Below are 19,648 nucleotides of genomic sequence, written 5' to 3' on the forward strand. Positions count from 1 at the left end.
GGCAAGATAATTCTATCAACAAGAGTTATCAGGTATCTTGACGAACCGGAGACAAGCCACACACTCAAATTTTTGCTGTAGGTAGTCTACTCTTGATGTTCCTGCCAAACTAGCAGTTCGAAAGCACATCAAAGTGCAAGCAGATAAATAGGTACCGCTACATCGGGAAGGTAAACGGCGTTTCCATGTGCTGCTCTGGTTTGCCAGAAGCGGCTTTGTCATTCTGGCCACATGACCTGGAAGCTGTATGCTGGCTCCCTCGGCCAATAACGTGAGATGAGCGCCGCAACCCCAGAGTCGGTCACGACTGGACCTAATGGTCAGGGGTACCTTTACCTCTTGATGTGACGCTTGTATGATGCTTTTGGGTGGTCTTTGGCTAAGGAGCTTGGCAATTTCTAAAGTCTGTAAAATCTGCTACACACCTTTGTTTTTGGGGGGGGGGTGTCCCTTCTCACTTCCTAGCAAAGGTGGGGGGACTCTGTTGCAACTGGAGAAAAAGATCTGCCTTGCTTCGACTGTTTCCTGCCTCCATCCATTCTTCTCTGACCGATAATGGATTTCAGGGGATGCTGAATCCCTTGGTGAAGGGTTGTGCTGTAAAAGCCAACCCCAGTTTTACATATAATACCTAACACCGGAACTCGTAGACACCCAAGGAAGCTGCATGTTGGGAGACACAGAACAGAGAAAAAGAAACAGCTTATTCACGCGGCGCAGAGTTAATCTGCAGAACTCCCTTCCATAGGAGGCAGTGGTGACCACCAACTTAGATGGCTTTACAAAAGGTTTAGAATTTATTACTATTCCTTGGCGGAGTGATCATTTTTATTTATTCTTACACCCATGGCTTTTTTTTCTTTTTTGGTAAATGCTTTTTAATTTCATTTTATCGGTTATTAAAAATTTTTTTTCTTAGGTTACAAAAGTACGCGCTTTGTCATTTTTTTCAGGTCGCAGGGTCTTTTATACAGATCAGTTACGTTTGATGTGAGACATTTTATCGCTTATATAAAACAACTATATGTAACATGAGAAAACATATATATAAAACTACATAGAGAGAGAGGTGGGGGAGAGAGATAACTATAAATAACTGAAGAAGTGTGCATGCACACATACCAATTACAAACTTAGTTGGTCTCTAAAGTGCTACTGGAACTAATTTTTTTATTTTATAAATAACAAGAGACACTTATTTATTTATTTTCAGGTTTATACATTTCAATAATTTTACAGTCATTTTAACATTTCAAAACCCATAAGATTAGGCGCGTAAAATAAGCAGAGTTTCATATGGGTTAAGTTCTGGTCATGGAATTATTCCAAAGGCCGAATATTACTCGATGGTACAGATTTTGCCCCGCACATGGACGATTCCCCCCTTCACCGTCCATCGGGAATCCGGAAGTGTCTCTCAGAGAACCACCGATCTCTCACCCACCCTCTTTGCTCGCCGGCCTCTTCCTCTTCCCATCCCGCCCCGTGCCCTGCCTCCCGCCCGCTCCTTTCTGCGCCTGCGCGTAACACCCTTACGGGAGGGCCCCCCTTGAGGGCCAGGGAGAGAGCGAGCGAGAGTCGCCTAAGCCAGCTCCAGAGCGGAGCCCCGTATTCACCAAGGCGGGTTGCGCCGGCGGCGTGACGTCAGCGCCATAGAGCGCCGCGAGGCCTTACGCCGCTGGCGCCCCGGGCGTCCCTTCCCTGCTTTTCTTGCTCAGAAGGCGAAAGAGGTTTAAAGAGACCAGAGCAGAAAATGGGGCGCCTGGAGGGGGGCAGGCCCGTGGGCCCCCACCCCTGAAGAGCCAGGGGGAGGGGGAAGAAAGCCAGGTGAGTCTTTTAATTTGGAGGGGGGTTAATTTTGGAAGGGCTTAATTGTTGCTTTGGAGGGGGGGCTTCTGCCCAATCCCCCCCATTTGCATTGCTTTATATAGGTGCAAATTGGGGGGGCGCGCGACAACGACAGAAAAAGAGCCAGCAATGCAAGGCTCTTTTGAGGGGGTAGGAAAGAGAAAGGTGCATTTTGGACCAAGGGGGTCTTAATCTTTTTGCACATTGAACTAGCCCTACTGCAACACTTTGCCTCACATTTATAGACATTTTATTAGAAATTTGTTGGTGGGGGGCTGCTGGCGGGAGGGGGGAGAAAGAAGGAGGCTTAGCTGGGTGTGAGTTAAACTTGAAAACGGGGAGAGAGAGAGGCCTGCCGGCCCTGTTGCTGTTCTCTCCTCCACACACACCAATTTCTCTCTTCCACCCTAGGAATAAATAAAGCACCATAGCAGCATTCCTTTTTTTGTAGGGTGGATTTTCATTTAGGTTGGAGGGAATTTCATAAAATACCCACCTCCTTTCCACAAGCCTTTCCAACTTTAAAGGGGGGGGGACCGGTTTTTTAAAAAGTGGATTTTGGTTGTGTGAGACAGAGACATGTGTTTGTGTGAATTGGAAGAGGCTTGTTCTTCGTTTTTTACCCCCCAAAAGAAGTAACTGTGACCTGGGCCTACTTATTTGTTTTGCTCTTAACTTTCCTTGTCTTCTTTCTTTTGTTTTGCAAAACGAAACAAAGAGCTGTTTTATATTTTCAGTGCAGAGACCCCGCCCCCCCCAAAAAAACTTTTAAAATTTTCTTCTCCAATTTGAAGAGCAGACGAAAGTGGCTCCTGAACTGTGGTGGTTTCTAACTTGGAGGGTTATCTTTTGAAACAGCAATGATACGATGATGATGATGATTGCAACTGAAAGGAAAGAATTCCACGTAAACAGTTGTTATTCTGGGATTCTGGTTTTATCATTTTCCCCCTTTCCTCCGTTGGGAACTGGGCCTCTTTCTCAACACCCCCCCCCTTTTCCCTTTTTCCAAAACAGTAGGTTAGCAACATCCATAGCTTGGGTGTGTTCATGGAAAAGGAAGGGAAAAAGAGAGGTGAGGGGGAGAGGAGACAAAAGGAGGAAATGAAAGGAACCTTTAACAAAAAATGTAGTTTTTTTGGGGGGTGGGGGATGAGGGTCAGTGCAGCTGTAGCTGAGTGCCTTTGAAACCCCCCCCCCAGGTTGGGGAATCCACCTCATTTTCCTTTCCACTCATCTCAGACCAGGCCTTGTCTTTTCTCTTCCTCCGTCCTCATTTATAGTTTCTCTTTCATCCCTCCTTAGTAGCAAAGCAACCCCCCCTCCTTGCATAAAGAAAAAGTGAAAATCTAACTGTTGCAGTAACTGGTTTGTTTTCCTCCCCCGAACCTTCTGTTATCTGTAGCAAGTCTTTTGTTTTGTTATCAAAGCAAAGAAATGCTTCTTTATTGGTATCTTTCCTTCATCTTGCCACTTCCCAACCTCCCAAAAAGAACCCCCCCCCCCAAAGTGTTTTGATGTGGAACACATAAAGTGATTTGGAATCCTTGGGGTTTTTTATGCAGGGGACATTTCTTCTTTCTCTCTCTTTCTCTGCTTGTCGTCCTAAATTGCCCCCAGACAGACAAAAATGAAAATGTCTCATGGGTTTTGGAGATGGGGGAATAGGGAAGAATTCCTTCTGGTGGCAGGCCTGTGGCGCTCCGAGCGAAGGGGACCACCCATTTGGAGGGATTCTTGCGCTCTCTATAATTTTATTTTCCGAGCACTAACCTGTTATGTTTCTGCTTCTGTGTGTGCGTGCAAAGTGTATTCGTGGCAGGTTTATAAAGCAATCTGTTAGGCAGGCTGTATATAAAAACCCTGATTTATTTGCCCGGAACTGTGTTTGCAAAGTCACTATCTTGGGTCTTGTTATATTCTGGCGAGGCCTTTCTGGAACAGATAAACTAAAGCGTGCGAATCCGTCTGGCAATAGAACATTTGACCAGGAAATACATCAGATTCCCCTCCTCCTCCTCCTCCTCCTCCTAGCAAGTGAAATGCTGAGAAACAGCTTCAAAAATAAAATGTGGGGTTTAGGAACTTCTGAAACAAGGGGTTGGCTTATGAGGCCAGTTGTGCTCAGTTAGGATTTTTTTTTTCCCCTGAACAGCTTGACAAGACACTGGAAAGGTTTTGTTTTCTTCCCATGCAGACTAAGGGAAATTGTTTATAGTATCATAGAGTTGGAAGGGACCACGAGGGTCCTCTAGTAGTCCAACCCTCGGCAATGCGGGAATCTTTTTGCCCAATGTGGGACTCGAACCCACAATCCTGAGCTTCAACATTTGCATTACACAGAAGAATAGAAATCTGCCTTGGACAGAGTCGAACCATTCACCTGCTGCACTGACTGGCAGCCGCCCTCTGGGGTTTTAGGCAAGGGACCTCTGCCCGCTGTGCCTGGAAATGCCCTTTTACATGCAAAGCAAGTGCTCTACCCCTGAGGTACACCACTTCCTTTGAAAATAAGTTTAAGACTCTAGTCCTCAGGGTTTTTGAGGTTTTAAGCAGGAAGGTGGGGGCTGAACTTGCCACCCTGTCACAGAGTTACAGCCTTTCCCATCAGCAAAGCCTCTCCCCACTGCTTATGTTTCGCCGTAGTTCTTAAATCTCCTGATAAGCCTGCGAGGTAGGCTCTGTTGGAGAGGCGCATTTGAATCTCCTGCTCCACAGCGGTTAGAGCTTAAAAGCACTTGCACGTGGGAAACAGTGACTTGGTTCTAGTGCTGTGGTATCAGCTGATACAGGGTTGGAAACGCAATATACAGTATTAGCTTATCCCAAAATGGCACCTTAAACTTAGCTTGTGGTCGCCACGACAGAATGTCCAGGCACCATCTCTTTTTTTGCAATCTTTTTTTGCAGCAGCTAAAAAAGCCAATGCAATTCTGGGCTGCATCAATAGGAGTATAGCATCTAGATCTAGGGAAGTAATAGTACCACTGTATTCTGCTCTGGTCAGACCTCACCTGGAGTACTGTGTCTAGTTCTGGGCACCGCAGTTCAAGAAGGATCCTGACAAGCTGGAACGTGTCCAGAAGAGGGCAACCAAAATGGCCAAAGGCCTGGAAACTATGCCTTATGAGGAACGGCTTAGGGAGCTGGGCATGTTTAGCCTGGAGAAGAGAAGGTTAAGGGGTGATATGATAGCCATGTTCAAATATATAAAAGGATGTCATATAGAGGAGGGAGAAAGGTTGTTTTCTGCTGCTCCAGAGAAGTGGACACGGAACAATGGATTCAAACTACAAGAAAGAAGATTCCACCTAAACATTAGGAAGAACTTCCTGACAGTAAGAGCTGTTTGACAGTGGAATTTGCTGCCAAGGAGTGTGGTGGAGTCTCCTTCTTTGGAGGTCTTTAAGCAGAGGCTTGACAGGCATATGTCAATAATGCTTTGATGGTGTTTCCTGCTTGGCAGGGGGTTGGACTGCCAACTCTATGATTCTAGTTTCATTTCTATACCGCTTTATATTGTAAAAAGAAAAATCTGTGTGGTTGACAACACATTAAAACATTAAACCGCATGGAGATCTTTCGGGGCGCCAGGCCGGCGACTGACATCTCCCTCTGGCTGCCCCCCCCCAGCTTTCTTAAACAGGTCAGCTGAAGTGCTTATTGGTTGCCCTTATCTCCCACATTTTTCTCCACCCCCTCCCTCAGTTAATCCCTACACTGACCCTGTGAGGTGGGCCAAGAGACTGTGACCGACTCCAAGGTTGCCCAGTGAGCTTCATGACTGAGTGGGGACTCAAACTCTGATCTCCCAGGTCCTCGTCTGACACTCTAACCACTACACCACCCTGCCTTCCTAGAGTCCTCCTGCTATGGGGCAGTTCTATAAATTAAGTATGTAAATCAATTGGGGGGGGGAACCAAATGTCCCTGAGAGAAGGATCTGAAATATTTTCCTGGAAGTTTGGATTTGTTTTATTCTGGGTTTGTTTGATTTGACGTTTTAATTAATGTGTTGTCAACCGCTTTGGGATTTCCCCCCTTTAATATAAAAAGTGTTTTACGGTTCACTATTATATTATAATGGGTTGCTGAATATTGCTTTATTTGACATTGCTTTGTTTTCTATAAGTTGCTTATTCTGTAAAGTTGCTGTGATTTTGTCTCGGATCAGGTGCTTATTAGGTGTGTGATCATTGCTGCCTGTTCTGTGGTTTCTTCAGCTCACAAACCACTTTCTGTATAGTAATATAGAAAGGAGGTACAGTGGAACCTCGGGTTGCGAACGTGATCCGTGCGGGAGGCACGTTCACAACCCACAGCGTTCACAAGCTGTAGAGCCGCTTCTGTGCATGCGTGGGTCGCGCTTCTGCGCATGCGCAAAGCACCATTTAGTGCCTTTGCGCATGCACGAGCGCCGAAACCCAAAAATAACCCGTTCCGGTACTTCCCGGATTGGCGCAGGGCGCAACCTAAAAACACATAATCTGAAGTGCCTGTAACCCGAGGTACCACTGTATACAAATTTCAATGAAAGCAGTATAGAAATGGAATTTTATTATTGCAGTGGTACCTTGGAAGTCAAACGGAATCCGTTCCGGAAGCTCGTTCGACTTCCAAAACGTTTGGAAACCAAAACGCGGCTTCTGATTGGCTGCAGGAAGCTCCTGCAGCCAATCAGAAGCTGCGGAAGCCACGTTGGACGTTCAGGTTCCAAAGAATGTTCTCAAACTGCAACACTCGCTTCCGGGTTTGTGGTGTTCGGGAGCCAAAACGTTCGACTCGCAAGGCGTTCGGGATCCAAGGTACAACTGTAGTTGTAGTAGTAGTAGTATCAGTGCTTTTTTTCTGGGGAGGACAGAGGGGTACGCATACCCCTAAACATTTTGTGAATCTTAAGTTTGGCCACATTGAGGGACAGTATTTCAATATGAGTAGGAAAATGAGAGTTCCCCTAAACATTTTTTTTAGAAAAAAAAGAGCACTGATTAGTATTAATTCATTGGGGGGAGAATGATGCCTAGCCAGTTCAGTGTGGCGACTTTAGCCTAGATTTGAGGTGCCATTTGGTGGTTAGCTTATATATCTGAGTTTCTAACCCTGTCCAGAAGGTCCCATTTATCTCCCCAGGTAGCGCTGGAAGGTCCCCTGCCTAAAACTCTAGAGAGAGCTGCTGCCGGTCAGTGTTGACAATATTGAATTAGATGGTTTTCTCCTGGTTTGTTAGAACTGCCAGGCCTGGATCCTTACAGTGCCGTTGGTGAGAATAATACAGTCGTACATTGGAAGTTGAATGGAATCCATTCCAGAAGTCAGTTCGACTTCAAAAATGTTTGGAAACCAAAGTGCGGCTTCTGATTGGCTGCAGGAAGCTCCTGCAGCCAATCGGAAGCTGCGTCAGGCGTTCGGGTTCCAAAGAATGTTCACAAACAGGGACTTCTGGGTTTGCGGTGTTTGGGAGCCAAAACAACTTGCAAGTCGAACGTTTTGGCTCCCAAACACCACAAAAGTGAGTGTTCCGGTTTCCGAACATTCTTTGATAAGATATCTTTATTGTCATGTCCCCTTGCGGGAGCAATGAAATTACTCGATTGCTACATCCACTCAGATAAAGCATTCCGCATAATCCAAAATTACAAAACCTAATTAAAAACAGTAAATATAATACAAATAACAAATAAAATAAGATGACTTCAAAGTCCAGGCTTTCCATTTAGGGCCAAAATCGCTCTAGAGAAGAAACTGTTCCTGAGACGGCTCGTTCCTGCCTGCATAGTTCTATATCTCCGTCTCGATGGCAGGAGCTCAAAGAAATGGTGACCAGGGTGCGTTGGATCTCTTGATATGTCTAGAGCTTTTCTACGGCACCTGGTGGTGTAGATTTGTTCTAAGGTGGAGAGTGAGCAGCCAATAATGCTCTCTGCTGTTTTAATAATTCTGCACAGCTCTGCTCTATCCTGAGAAGTACAGCTTCCGTACATAGGTGCCAAGTCTCCTGTATTCCCCGGGAAACCCCCATTTTTCCAGCTGTCCCCAGCCGAAAAAACTGTTTTTTTGTTTGTTTTCCCATGGTTTATTCTGGCGCGGTGGCCATTTTGGAACTGGGCGGAGCATGCTCAGAAGTGACTTTTGATGCTGCTCTGCCCAGTTCCAAAATGGCTGCAGCGCGACTTCTGGTGCGGCGGCCATTTTGGAACTGGGCAAAGCAGCATCAAAAGTCACTTCTGGGCATGTTCCGCCCAGTTCCAAAATGGCGGCAGCGCTACTTCCGGTCCTCTACTTCCGGTCCGGTCCCTTATTTTTCAAGAAGGAACTTGGCAGGTATGCTTCCATACCACACACATAAACCATTCGTGAGCATGCTCTGTATGGCACAGTGATAGAAGGCCTTATAAAACAGAGTCAGACCCTTCTTTGGAACCCGAGCTTCCTGATACAGGGCTATGTCCGATGCCTACTCAGACTCAGTCAGTGCAGACAGTACAGAGGGTCTGACTCTGTTTTATAAGGCAGCTTCCTGGGAGCAGGTGGCTTTGCAGCAGAGACTCCTTGGCAGAAAGTTTGAAAGCCTCTCCACGCCTCCAGCCAGCTGCCCCGCACACGCCGAGTTTCGTAAAGCCGTCTTGGCGAAGTTTGTTTATTTTTTTTAAAAAAATATTTTTATTAGATTTTATACAGAAAAGAAAAAAAAGATATAAAATATAAAAAACAAAAAAAACAAAAAACAAAAAACATTTCTTTAACAATATCCATTATAAATCTTAATCTGTTGACTTCCTCCTTCCCCCCCTTCCACGTTTCTATTCTTGACTAGTACAGCACTCTCTACTTCTTAAATCATCTCTTTTTCTAAAATACACATTGTCACTGTTAATCACTTATTCCTAATATTCAATATTTCATCATATTCTAAAAATCTTGTTGCTCATTTTACAATTAAACTTGTTCCCTTCTTATTATATCTTATTGCTTCTTCAGCCTCTTTGTACTTCCACTTCCCTTATTGTCTATTTTTAATTTTATAATTCTTTTCCAAATAAGTCTTAAACTTCTTCCAGTCTTCCTCCTCCGCCTCCTTTCTCCTGTCACGGATTCTCCCAGTCAGTTCAGACAGTTCCACGAATTCTATCAGCTTCATCTGCCAGTCGTCCACCGTCGGCAAATCTTCAGTTTTCCAGTTCCTCGCTAGTACAATTCGAGCTGCTGCTGTGGCATACAGAAAAAAAGTAACATCTTTCTTTGGCAGTTCTTTCCCTATAATTCAAAGTTTAATAAATGAAGTGGCCCAGATGAATTTTTAAAAATTACAATCACCGAAAAGCTGAAAAACCAGGTTAAAGCACATGTCAGCGTTGCCTAAACAAAACTGTTTTAGCAAGTGAAGGCGTCAATAGGCAGGGAGTTCCAAAAGTGGGGAAGGCACCACACTAGAAGATGAATTTATGTTGTCAACAAATAGCAACTGAAAGGCTTTTCCAAAAAGCTTCCAAAAGCCTTTCTCCACTCCTCTCCATTGGTGGCTTGCTTAGTGGTTCTTGGTGAATCTGTTCCTTCAAATACTTTTGCAGTTGTACCTGAAATCAAGCCAGGAAAGGAGGGGAAACCCAGTCGTCATGGCCAAGTTCCTGTGTTCAGAGCCCTTGTCTTAGAATCATAGAGTTGGAAGGGACCCCGAGGGTCATCCAGTCCAACTCCTTGCAATGCTGGAATCTCAACTAAAGCATCCACGGCAGATGGCCATCTAACCTCTGCTTTGAAACCTCCAAGGAAGGAGAGCCCACCACCTGCCAAGGGAACCCGTTCCACTGTCAAACAGCTGGTACTCTCAGAAAGTTCTCCCTGATATTTAGTCAGAATCTCCTTTCTTGTAAATCGAAGCCGTTGGTTTGGGTCCTACCTTCCAGAGCAGGAGAAAACAAGCTGGCTCCATCTTCCATGCAGCAGCTGGCTCTCCTATCTCCTCTCAGTCTCCTCTTTTGCAGGCTAATCATCCCCAGCTCCTTCAACCGTTCCTCATCAGGCCTGGTTTCCAGACCCTTGAGCATCTTGGTCTGCACACCTTCCAGCTTGTCAACATCCTTCTTAAACTGAACCATCTGGAATTTGCAGACACTCTCCAAGGGCTGCCCCACACAGTGCAGTGATCAAGCTTGACAAAGAATGGCAGAAGTATTTCTTGGGCTGATTTTTTTTTTAAAAAAAGATTCTTTTAGGGACAGGGTGGGAGCAACCGAGCAACCTCCTCGCCCGCACAAACCTAAAATGTTTTATGCCGCGTCAAGAGCTTAGAAAAGAAATGGGAGTGCCACTCTTCTTCCAACTTCAAGGTTGCCTAGAGGTAGACCTGACATGCCGCAAGGCAGACAGTTAATAATAATAATAATAATAATAATAATAATAATAATTTATTATTTATACCCCGCCCATCTGGCTGGGTTTCCCCAGCCCCTCTGGGCGGCTTCCAACCGAATATTAAAACAGTACAGCATTAAACATTAAAAACTTCCCTAAACAGGGCCGCCTTCAGTTGTCTTCTAAAAGTAAAATAGTTACTTATTGCCTTGACATCTGCTGGGAGAGCATTCCACAGGGCGGGTGCCACTACCGAGAAGGCCCTCTGTCTGGTTATAAACCTGGTCTAGGAAAACTTAGTGCAGAAAGAGAGAAAAGAGAAGTGGAATGTGTGCAGGGGTTTTTTTGGGGGGTGCGGAGGGCAGGTAAGACATTCACAGGAAACACCTGGAGGTCTCCACCTGTTTGCAATTGCAAACACGCCAGGCGCCTGGGGGATTTCTAGCACTGCCCTGAAGGGCACGGAGACGTTCAGATGTTGCTGGGCGCCAGGCTGAACCAGGATGGCAGAGTTTGCTCCTTCGAAAGCGGCGCTGCCAGTTTTGAGAATGGCACTGGGTTTCCTTTTTTTCCTTTCTCTGGTTTCTTAGACTTCCCGATTGGCCAGGAGCCTGTTTGGAGAGACCAGTAGCATATCTGTGTGTCCTGCAAATAGTTGTTTTTCTTTCAGGAGCCCGAGCACACAGGCATGTCTGTCGGCTGCTCTCCTGCACGGACAGCATGCATGAAACACCTCATTCACAGCCGCCCTGAGCCACCCGCCCTGAGCCAGATCTCAGGCATCACATTTATACAGGGCCAGTGGGCGGGCGGCTGCAAGCGCTCCTGAAAAAGCAGCTGGGGAATGAGGGCTGCGAAGGGGCAACATGGTGGGGCGACTCTCAGTTGGTCCTCTTTTCTGATGGCGGAGCAAAGGCTTTGTGGTGCGGAGGGGAAGGCCAAGCTCTCCCAAAAAAATGCCCTCCCCCCCCCCTTTTAAACACCTCCACTGGCAGGTTTGCAACAGCTAGACTAGATGCACAAAACTGGCTTGAAGTCCATATAGTGATATTCATTTCGTAGTTTTTGATTTGACCTGGCAATATATCACGAATTGTGATGTGTGTGTTTCTGTGTGCTATGCAAAAAATGCGGGAGAAGCCATGAAGCCAGCCAACTCCATCCTTATTTCAGACATTGCGCTATATTCAGATATTGGTATATTGCAATGTTTAGTTGGTGATATATTGGGTTGCTGGAAAACAGACCTCAGCCATTGCATTTTTTACGCCTTTCTTAAAAACTAACTTTTCTCCTAACGCTTGCAGCGGGTTGGGCTAGACTAGATGATCCTTGGGGTTCCTTCCAAACCCACCATTCTGTGATTCCTCTGTTCTCTACCTTCCTGTGTGTAGAGCTCAAATACAGGTGGTTCAGTATTCAAAGGGCCACAAGGGAAAGGGGGGGGGAAATAACGGAGGGAAGAAATAATTGGTTGAAGAGTATTGCTCAAATGCTTAAGCAAAACAGACACATTATTTGTTCAGGAAAAAAGGAGATACTTTGGAATTTGACACAGGGGAAGCAACCCTGGTTTTGCCAGTTTCAAGGTGGCAGGGCATCCCTTATGTAATGTCATGCCTAGTTGCTCATAAGAGCGTCATAAGAGGCTGCCGAATCAGACCAGTGGTCTGTCTAGTCCGCCAGTGGCAAAATACCCATGAGAAGCTAAGAATCCAGATAGACTGTCTCTGGCTGTGGAGGTTCCACAAGAAGGATCTGAGCACCAGAAACCAGAATCTGAGCACCAGAAACCCTTTCCCCAATTGCAGTTTCCAGCAACTGCAGTTAAGAAGCATTTGCTGTCTGAAAGTCGAGGCCGAGCATAGCCATTGTGTCTAGTAGTAACCCTCTTTCAAAGCCATCCCGACCGGTGGCTGCCTCCTTTGCCAGTGAGTTCCACAGCTTAACATTCAGCTCCGTCGGACGCCCAGGGTTCCAGCGTTGGGAGAGATGGAGGAAAGCCTTTCTCTTCACGCTTTCTGCACGCCATGCATAATTTTATGAACTCGGGTACCGTGTCACCTTTATGTTTGGAGGAAACTTAAAAGCCGCTGCCGTTCTTTGCAGGGGAGTGTGTTTCTCGCGCCACCTGCGACCCAAAATCCTGGGGCAGCTTGTTTTGCTCCTCCGCTTGATCTCATGGAGGAGAGAACCTCTGATTGCTTGTCCCGGGAGATCGGGGAGTGGAGATTTGCCGAGCCTTGTTTAAAAGACTTGCCGACTTCTCTCCTGGGGTGGGAGAACCTGAAACCCTCCTGGGACGGCATCCTTTTACTCACCACACCTTCCCCCCAAACCCTCCTCTTCCTTTATTTTTCCAGCATGGGCGGGGAAATGTTTTATTTAGACCCCTGGCTTATCCAGTGCTGCAAAAATCTGTGTGCGCTCGTTATTTTTAGTGCTTTCCTGTTTTCTTTGCGATTCCCGCATGGCGCTTCTTAAAGATCTGTGTGCTTTTTTTTTCCCATTGTGACATCTCGTCTCTCCCTTTGGTATTGCACTGCATAACATATACTGTAAATATCTGTATATTCCAACCAGGTGTGCTGGCTTGTCTGGAAAGGGAGGAACCCAGGAATCATGGTAGGCGGGGAGTTAGAGCTGGCCTGATTTTTAGCATCTGGAAGAAACACAGGCGGCATTCATGCCTCTCCCTCCCCTCTTGTGGTTGTTGAGAGTTTCTGTGTCGTCCTGCTTTTGCAGGGTTTGGGGGTGTCAGGGATGTTCCTTTGGGAAAAGTAGCAGAATATTTGAGTACAGCGCAAAATACAGAAGCAGTTGTGTTTCAGTGGGTTCAACTAGATCAGTGTTTCTCAACCACTGTTCCGCGGCACACTAGTGTGCCGCGAGATGTTGCCTGTTGTGCCGTGGGAGAATTACTTTATATATAGTCAATATAGGCACAGAGTTAATTTTTTTAACATTTTCTAATGGTGGTGTGCCTCGTGATTTTTTTCATGAAACAAGTGTGCCTTTGCCGAAAAAAGGTTGATAAACACTGGACTAGATCATGGGTAGGCAAACTAAGGCCCGGGGGCCGGATGCAGGCCAATCGCCTTCTAAATCTGGCCCACAGACGGTCTGGGAATCAGTGTAGAACGTGTCTTTTTATTTAAAATGCATCTCTGGGTTATTTGTGGGGCATAGGAATTCGTTCATCCCCCCCCCCCAAATAGTCTGGCCCCCCACAAGGTCTGAGGGACAGTGGACTGGCCCCCTGCTGAAAAAGTTTGCTGACCCTTGGACTAGAAGTAGATGATCCCCGAGTTCTCTTCCAGCTCTGGAATTCTATGATTCTGTCAGTCATACCTCGGAGGTCGGAACAGAATCCGTTCTGGAAGTCCATTCGACTTCTGAAACATTCGACTTCCAAAGCGCTGCTTCCGATTGGCTGCAGGAAGCTCCTGCAGCCAATCGGAAGCCCCGTCGGATGTTCAGCTTCCGAAAGGACATTTGAAAACCGGAACAATCACTTCCGGTTTTTGATCGTTTGGGAGCCGGAATGTTCGACTCCCAAGGAGCCGAGGTATGACTGTATTGTTCTGGCAGGAGGACCACGTTCCCCACTGCAAAAATATTCTGGGGTCCACATGCTTACTGGTGAGTGCAGGGTTAGAAACTCAGATATATAAGCTAGGATGCAAATGACTCCTTAAGGCCAAGGTTGCAGTGGCCAAAACAGAATGTCTAGTTGCCATTCTGGGGCAAGACGGGTCTAATGTCTTTATTTTCCAAATGATGGGCATCAGTTAAACATCTGGCTAGTTCAGAGGCCAACCTTGAGCTCGCTTAATAGCTTTGAGAACTTAAGAGAGGAAAAGTCAACTTGATCCAGTGATAGTCTGCATATCTATTGGCCTATTCCAACCACTTTTTCTTAATGGTGACACGGACCATTCATAACGTGGGAATATCCTTCCCAACCGTGAGCAGCGCAGGGAGTTGGGGGAAGCGAAGAAAAGCGACAACAATTCACAATAACGCTATTCCCTGCTCCTGCTCAGGATGAACAGAAAAAGCATTTTGGCTCCAGAAATTCATTCCGATCGTGCAGATAATAGATAACGGACAGACTTTTACAGGATGGGGTATTAGTGTGTGAGAACAGTCCAGATTCAAGGATCCCCAGATGGTGGAGATGTCAGGTGCCACCCTGGCTCCCAGACATCTTCACTTGGTCGCAGGTGGCTGATAGCCAGGTGCAAAATGTGCCTGGCACTGGGCTAATTCTGAACAGGTTAGAGCCGGATTCCAGGCTGGTCCATGGGTGGACCAGCCTGAGGGATAAGGGGTCCTGAGCCATCTAGGGATTTTAGAGGTTGAAACCAACCAGAAACCTAATTGGGTAGTCAGCGCAGTTCAGGCAAGAACTGGTGCAATACACCCAGACCTTCTGATCCTACTTGTTAATCCTGGTGGCTGAATTCTGCGCAATCAGGTTATCTCCAAGGGCAGCCCCACAGATAGTGATCTGCAGTAATCTAGCCAAAAGGTTACCAGAGCATAGACAGCGGAGGTTAGGGTCACTGGTGGTGGAAGGCGCAAGTGGGTACAGAAGTACTTGTCCTCCTCTGAATAAAGCTCCAATAATAATAATGATAATAATAATAATATTAATACCCCACACATCTCACAGGATTGCCCCACCCGCTCTGGGCGGTGGATGATCAGTTTAACCCAGAAACGCTGGATAAACGTTTCTGTGTTTTTAGGTGGCTGGGGAATTAGGGAAGGAGGGTTATCTGCTGGCCTGCTGCCAAAATTCTGGCTTTTGGAGAAGGGAATTTTAATATTTATTGGCTGGGTGGTGAGGTGGCCGGGAGGGGGGGGGGTGGTCCTGGCAATGCTTGCTTTATAGACACAACAGGCTGCAGGCAGGAAATTATTCCAGTCAACACACAAACATTTGAATTAGTCCTGGAAAAAGATCAACTGTGCTAAAGACAGCTCCAGAACCTCCCCACCAGCTGAAATGCACAATTTCAAGAGTGCATGAACACACACACACAAAAACAAAATTTTTGGCACAATTTTATTCCTCTGTTCATTTTATATATAGCTTCTTTTTAGCCAGAGTTTTATTTAAAGACTATATATGGTCATTTCCTCTGCTTATATATTTTTAAATCGTTAGCAACCACCTTGCGAGGTGGGACCAAGTGGGAGAGAGGGAGGCCGTCCGTCCCCCGAGGTCTCCCAGCAGTCTTCAGATGTCGGGCAGGGATTCGAACCCGGGCTGCGGCCTTTGGTTTTGGTGTGCTGTTTGCACCCTACTTTTGCAGCCGCAACACTGAAAACAAAACAGCTGGCTGTAAGGACAGACAGTGTGAAAAATTGTCAGATGTTGGAAGCCAGGTAAAACAGATAAAAAATGCATAGCCCATAAATAAGGCAGAAATCCATCAAAGGAGTGTTAAAAACTGGGGTAGAAAAGCTAGGAGCCAAATGGCTCCTGGAACCTGGTTTGCAGGCGCCAAACAGAATGTCTAGTTGCCCGGGGTGTGTGTGTGTGTGTGACAACACTTTATTATTTTGATAAGCATGAACTAATATGCAATTCACATAAATGACACATTGTTAATATCACATTTTTAGCGGAGGTGGTTAATGCATGTTTAATTTGGTGTTTATAGTGAAAATATTGGTACCATACTTCTGTTTTCAAAACACTCTTTATTGTTAAATTCCTTAACATATTGTCTATTTTTAACATATGCTTCGAGGCTTCAAAGCACATACATTTTAGTAATCGTTGAGTGTCAGCCAGACACAAAAAATGGCACCCAGACTTTTGGAGGTGCTTGCAAATGGAGAATCTTTAGGTGCAAAATGTGCCCTGCTAATTTCAAGCAATTAATTGCAGCGCAATGTGAACTCAGTAGTGATTTGGAATAAACTGGAATGGCTGCTGAACACCAGCTCAGTCGGTAGAGCATGAGATTCTCAATTTCAGGGTTCTAGGTTTGAGTCCCACGTTGGGCAGAAGATTCCTTCATTGCAGGGAGCTGGACTAGAAGACCCTCGTAGCCCCTTCCTACGCTACGATTCTATGATCTGCACTATGCATTTAAAGTGGGATCATGCCTCGTTAAACAGTTGCAGCTTCCTGCAAAGCATTCTGGGAGCTGTAGTTTGCTAAGAGAAGCAGAGAGTTGTTGGGAGACCCCATATTCCCCTCCATGAACTACAACCTCCAGAGTTCCCAGCGAAGAGGGGACGATTATCAAACCACTCTGGGAACTGTAGCTCTGGGAGGAGGATAGAGCGTCTCCTAACACCCACAGAGCTACAATTCTCAGACAATTAACTCGTATATCAGTGTTCCTTACACCGGACGGCTGATACGATTACTAGTAACATTTGAGTACCGCCTTACATCGGCAGATCTCGGGGCGGTTTGCAGCATAAAAATACGCAAACCTGGCTCCATGACAGCTATACTTTTTGTGTTGATATTAACAGGAAAAACCAAAAGAAAATGGGTTGCTGTTTTTTTGCTGGTGGAGGGGAGAAAGTACTGTATGTCTGAAACTGGACGAAGACTTTGCAAAAGTCGCAGCTCCCTACAAGCTCTTGGGGACAGCTTGATATATTTTGAGTTTCTAACATGGAACAGAACGTGGCACATATTAGCCAAAGCCCCTGTGTGCATGGATTTGTGGAGGGAGTAGCATTCCCTTCTGGGCAGCCCCTCTCTTCGCCAAATCTTCGCCCTCAGTGCTGCCGTGGTCCTGCCGGCACCGTGGTTCCACACTGTTTATGATGTGGCTTCCTTTCCCCCCAGAGGCCGGCCTCCTCCTCCTCCTCCTCTTTGACGTAGAGTCTGCCGATGCTCTGCTTGCTAGGTCTCCGAGAACTTGCTTGGCGCTTCCTCCCTCTCCTCTCCCCGCCTGCTTTCAGCAGTCAAACCAGGAAATAGAAAAAGCGTCTCCGTTTGCTGGGTTGGAGACACACACAGAAGCTTTTCTCTAGGCTGTTCCACGGAAAAAACCCCTCCCGCCAAGGTGTGCCTTCCTAAGAAAAACCACGCTTGTGCAAATCGGGAGATAGAGAGATATATTTGGCGAAATTGCAGCCACCACCCCTCTGGAGACAAGGAAGGAAGAGCCAGGAGGGTAAGGAAGCTGGGAAATGTGTTAAACACACCGTGGGAACAAGTTGCACTTCCGGTGCCGGTTTGGACCTGGAAGAATCCTGCTTCCAATGGGTCACCCGGGTGCCTTGGGGGATGCTCGCAGGGGTGACCCCCGGCCGAGACCCCCAGCCCTTTCGCCTGTTCTCTGCTTCCTCTTGGTGTGTAGGAGGTGACCCCCCCCCCCCCCGGTTCTGTGTGTGTTTACCGAGCTCAAAAACTTTGGTAATTTCCTCGTATCTTGAATCTTGGGGAGAACTTTGGACATGCGAGGCTATTGGGTGGCAACAGTGTTTGTTCACTGGATCTGAAAAACTTCCCTCCGCAACAAAAACTTGGAAAGCTAGCCCATCACCATTCCCGTCCCTTTGTCATGCTAGCTTTCCCCTGGCGAGAACATTATTTTATTCCTGTGCTTCACCTCATTTTTATTTCCATGCATGTAGAAAGCTAGTCTTTCAGCAGCCCTCTCTCCTTGACATGCCAGCTTTCCACTGGCGAGAAGAAGTCAGAACTTTATTTAAGAACAAAAATAACCCTCTTTAGCTCCCTCTTTAATTAGGGAGGATGATCCCGCCTTCCTACACCTCGCTGGCAATCCCTTGGGAGTTTACTGCCATTTCTCCCCTCTTCAGGAGAGGCCTCTCCTAATCCAGATTAACAGAGCACCTTTTTTTTTAATTTAAAAAACCGGTAGTTTGGTTCTTTGGGGGGGAAGTTCCCCCTTTCCCCTTCCACCAACCACAACCCTCTTCACTTTTTATTATTATTATTAATTGTGAAATGCTTCCCTAAGGGAGAAAATAAAAACTGCAATTCTGGACCATATTTTCCTGGGATCTTGAGCGCAGTTGCATTCCGAGGGGTTTCTTGAGAAAGCGATGGCGCTGTGAGACACTTAGCACACAGCTAACCTGTGGAACTCTCTGCTGCAGGAGGTCAGCAGTGGACACCAACCTTGGATGGCTTTGCAAGAGGGTAGGACAAATCTGTGGAGGAGGAGAGGGCTGTCGGTGGCTACTAGCCACAAGGCCTCTGCTCTGCCTCCAGGGTTGGGGGAATAAATGCTTCTGAATACCAGTTGCTGTGGGAGGGAAGGGAGCTCTTGCACCCAGGTCCATTTTGGACCCTGCAACCGAGGTTTCAGGGGCCATTTGGCAATGAGCTTCTATATCTGAGCTGCTAACTCTGCTCAGATAATGACTCGGCCGTTAAGCTCACCTCGCAGGGCTGTCGTGGGAGATTGAACACGGAGGGGGGGGGCCCATGTACACGCCACAGTAGGAATGCAATAGAACAGGGACGTCCGACTCCAAATAGACTGCGATCTGCTCACAGTATTAAAAAACGGGCAGCGATCTACCCAAAGTTGTGGAGCTTTCTTTAGGAAGCCAAAGTTTTGGAGCTTGAACTTTTTTTTAGGAAGCCAAAGTTGAGTGGTTTTGTTTTGTTTTGCTTTGCTTTGCTTTTTCTGCTTTTTTGTAAGGAGATCGCTGAGGGGCCAGAGGTCAACCAGGATCTACCAGGAACACCCCACGATCTACCAGTAGATCACAATCTACATGCCTGCAATAGAATTAATGGCTCTCATGACGAATCAGCTTGTACCTGCGGATGTTTGTTTCCTACGGTAACCTGCACTCTCTGTTTCCCCTTCCAGCTAGGACGTGAAGCGTTGCCTCAGGACAGCCCCTCTCATTCTCCCCCTTGCCGCCATGTCGCCGTCTTCGGAGAGCAGCCCGCGGCAGGCGCCGGAAGGAATCCCCACGGCCCCTTCGAGGAGAGGACCCCCGGCCCACTAGCGCAGCACATGCGGGTGACGGTCCACCCCCTGGCACCCTCCCCTCCTCCTCCTCTTCCTCCTCCTCCTCTACCCGGGATGGTTTACTGACCAAGAAGAGAGAACCGGCATTTTCGACCTCCTTTTCTTCTTCTCTCGCTTTCGTGCTCCCCTTCCCCCTGACCCCCCCGCCCTCTCCCCGCCCTGACCCCCCCAGCCACCACCCCTGCAACGTTTCGGCCCTCGGATTTGCATGGCAGCAGCGTAACCGTGGAGAGGCCAGGGTACCACAAACTTATGGATTTTGATAAGAGAGGAGGCAAAGGGGAGGCAGAGGAAGGGCGAAGGATGTCTAAGACGGGGGGCAGCCGCAACACGCACGGGAGCCGGACGTCAGGGACCAACTCTGGAGTCTTAATGGTCGGCCCGAACTTCCGCGTCGGGAAAAAGATTGGGTGCGGGAACTTTGGGGAGCTTCGACTAGGTGAGTTTCT

The 19,648-nt window shown here is 47.0% G+C and overlaps 1 protein-coding gene across 2 annotated transcripts in view; it reads left to right on the forward strand.

Moving 5' to 3' along the window:
- The first annotated feature begins 1,540 nt into the window (after positions 1-1,540).
- Positions 1,541-19,648, forward strand: part of CSNK1G2 (casein kinase 1 gamma 2) — a 44,112-nt gene continuing 26,004 nt past the window's right edge. The window contains exons 1-2 of one of the 2 annotated variants that reach the window (XM_035119450.2): positions 1,541-1,827; positions 19,035-19,638. In XM_035119450.2, coding sequence (XP_034975341.1) covers positions 19,452-19,638 — 187 coding nt within the window. In that variant the 5' untranslated portion in view covers positions 1,541-1,827; positions 19,035-19,451. Of the gene's footprint in view, positions 1,828-15,079; positions 17,358-19,034; positions 19,639-19,648 lie in introns of those variants that run through there. The other variant, XM_035119451.2, reaches the window with a different exon arrangement.

The sequence above is a fragment of the Zootoca vivipara genome, chromosome 6, assembly GCF_963506605.1.
Source record: "Zootoca vivipara chromosome 6, rZooViv1.1, whole genome shotgun sequence".
In the NCBI taxonomy this organism is placed as follows: Eukaryota; Metazoa; Chordata; class Lepidosauria; order Squamata; family Lacertidae; genus Zootoca; species Zootoca vivipara.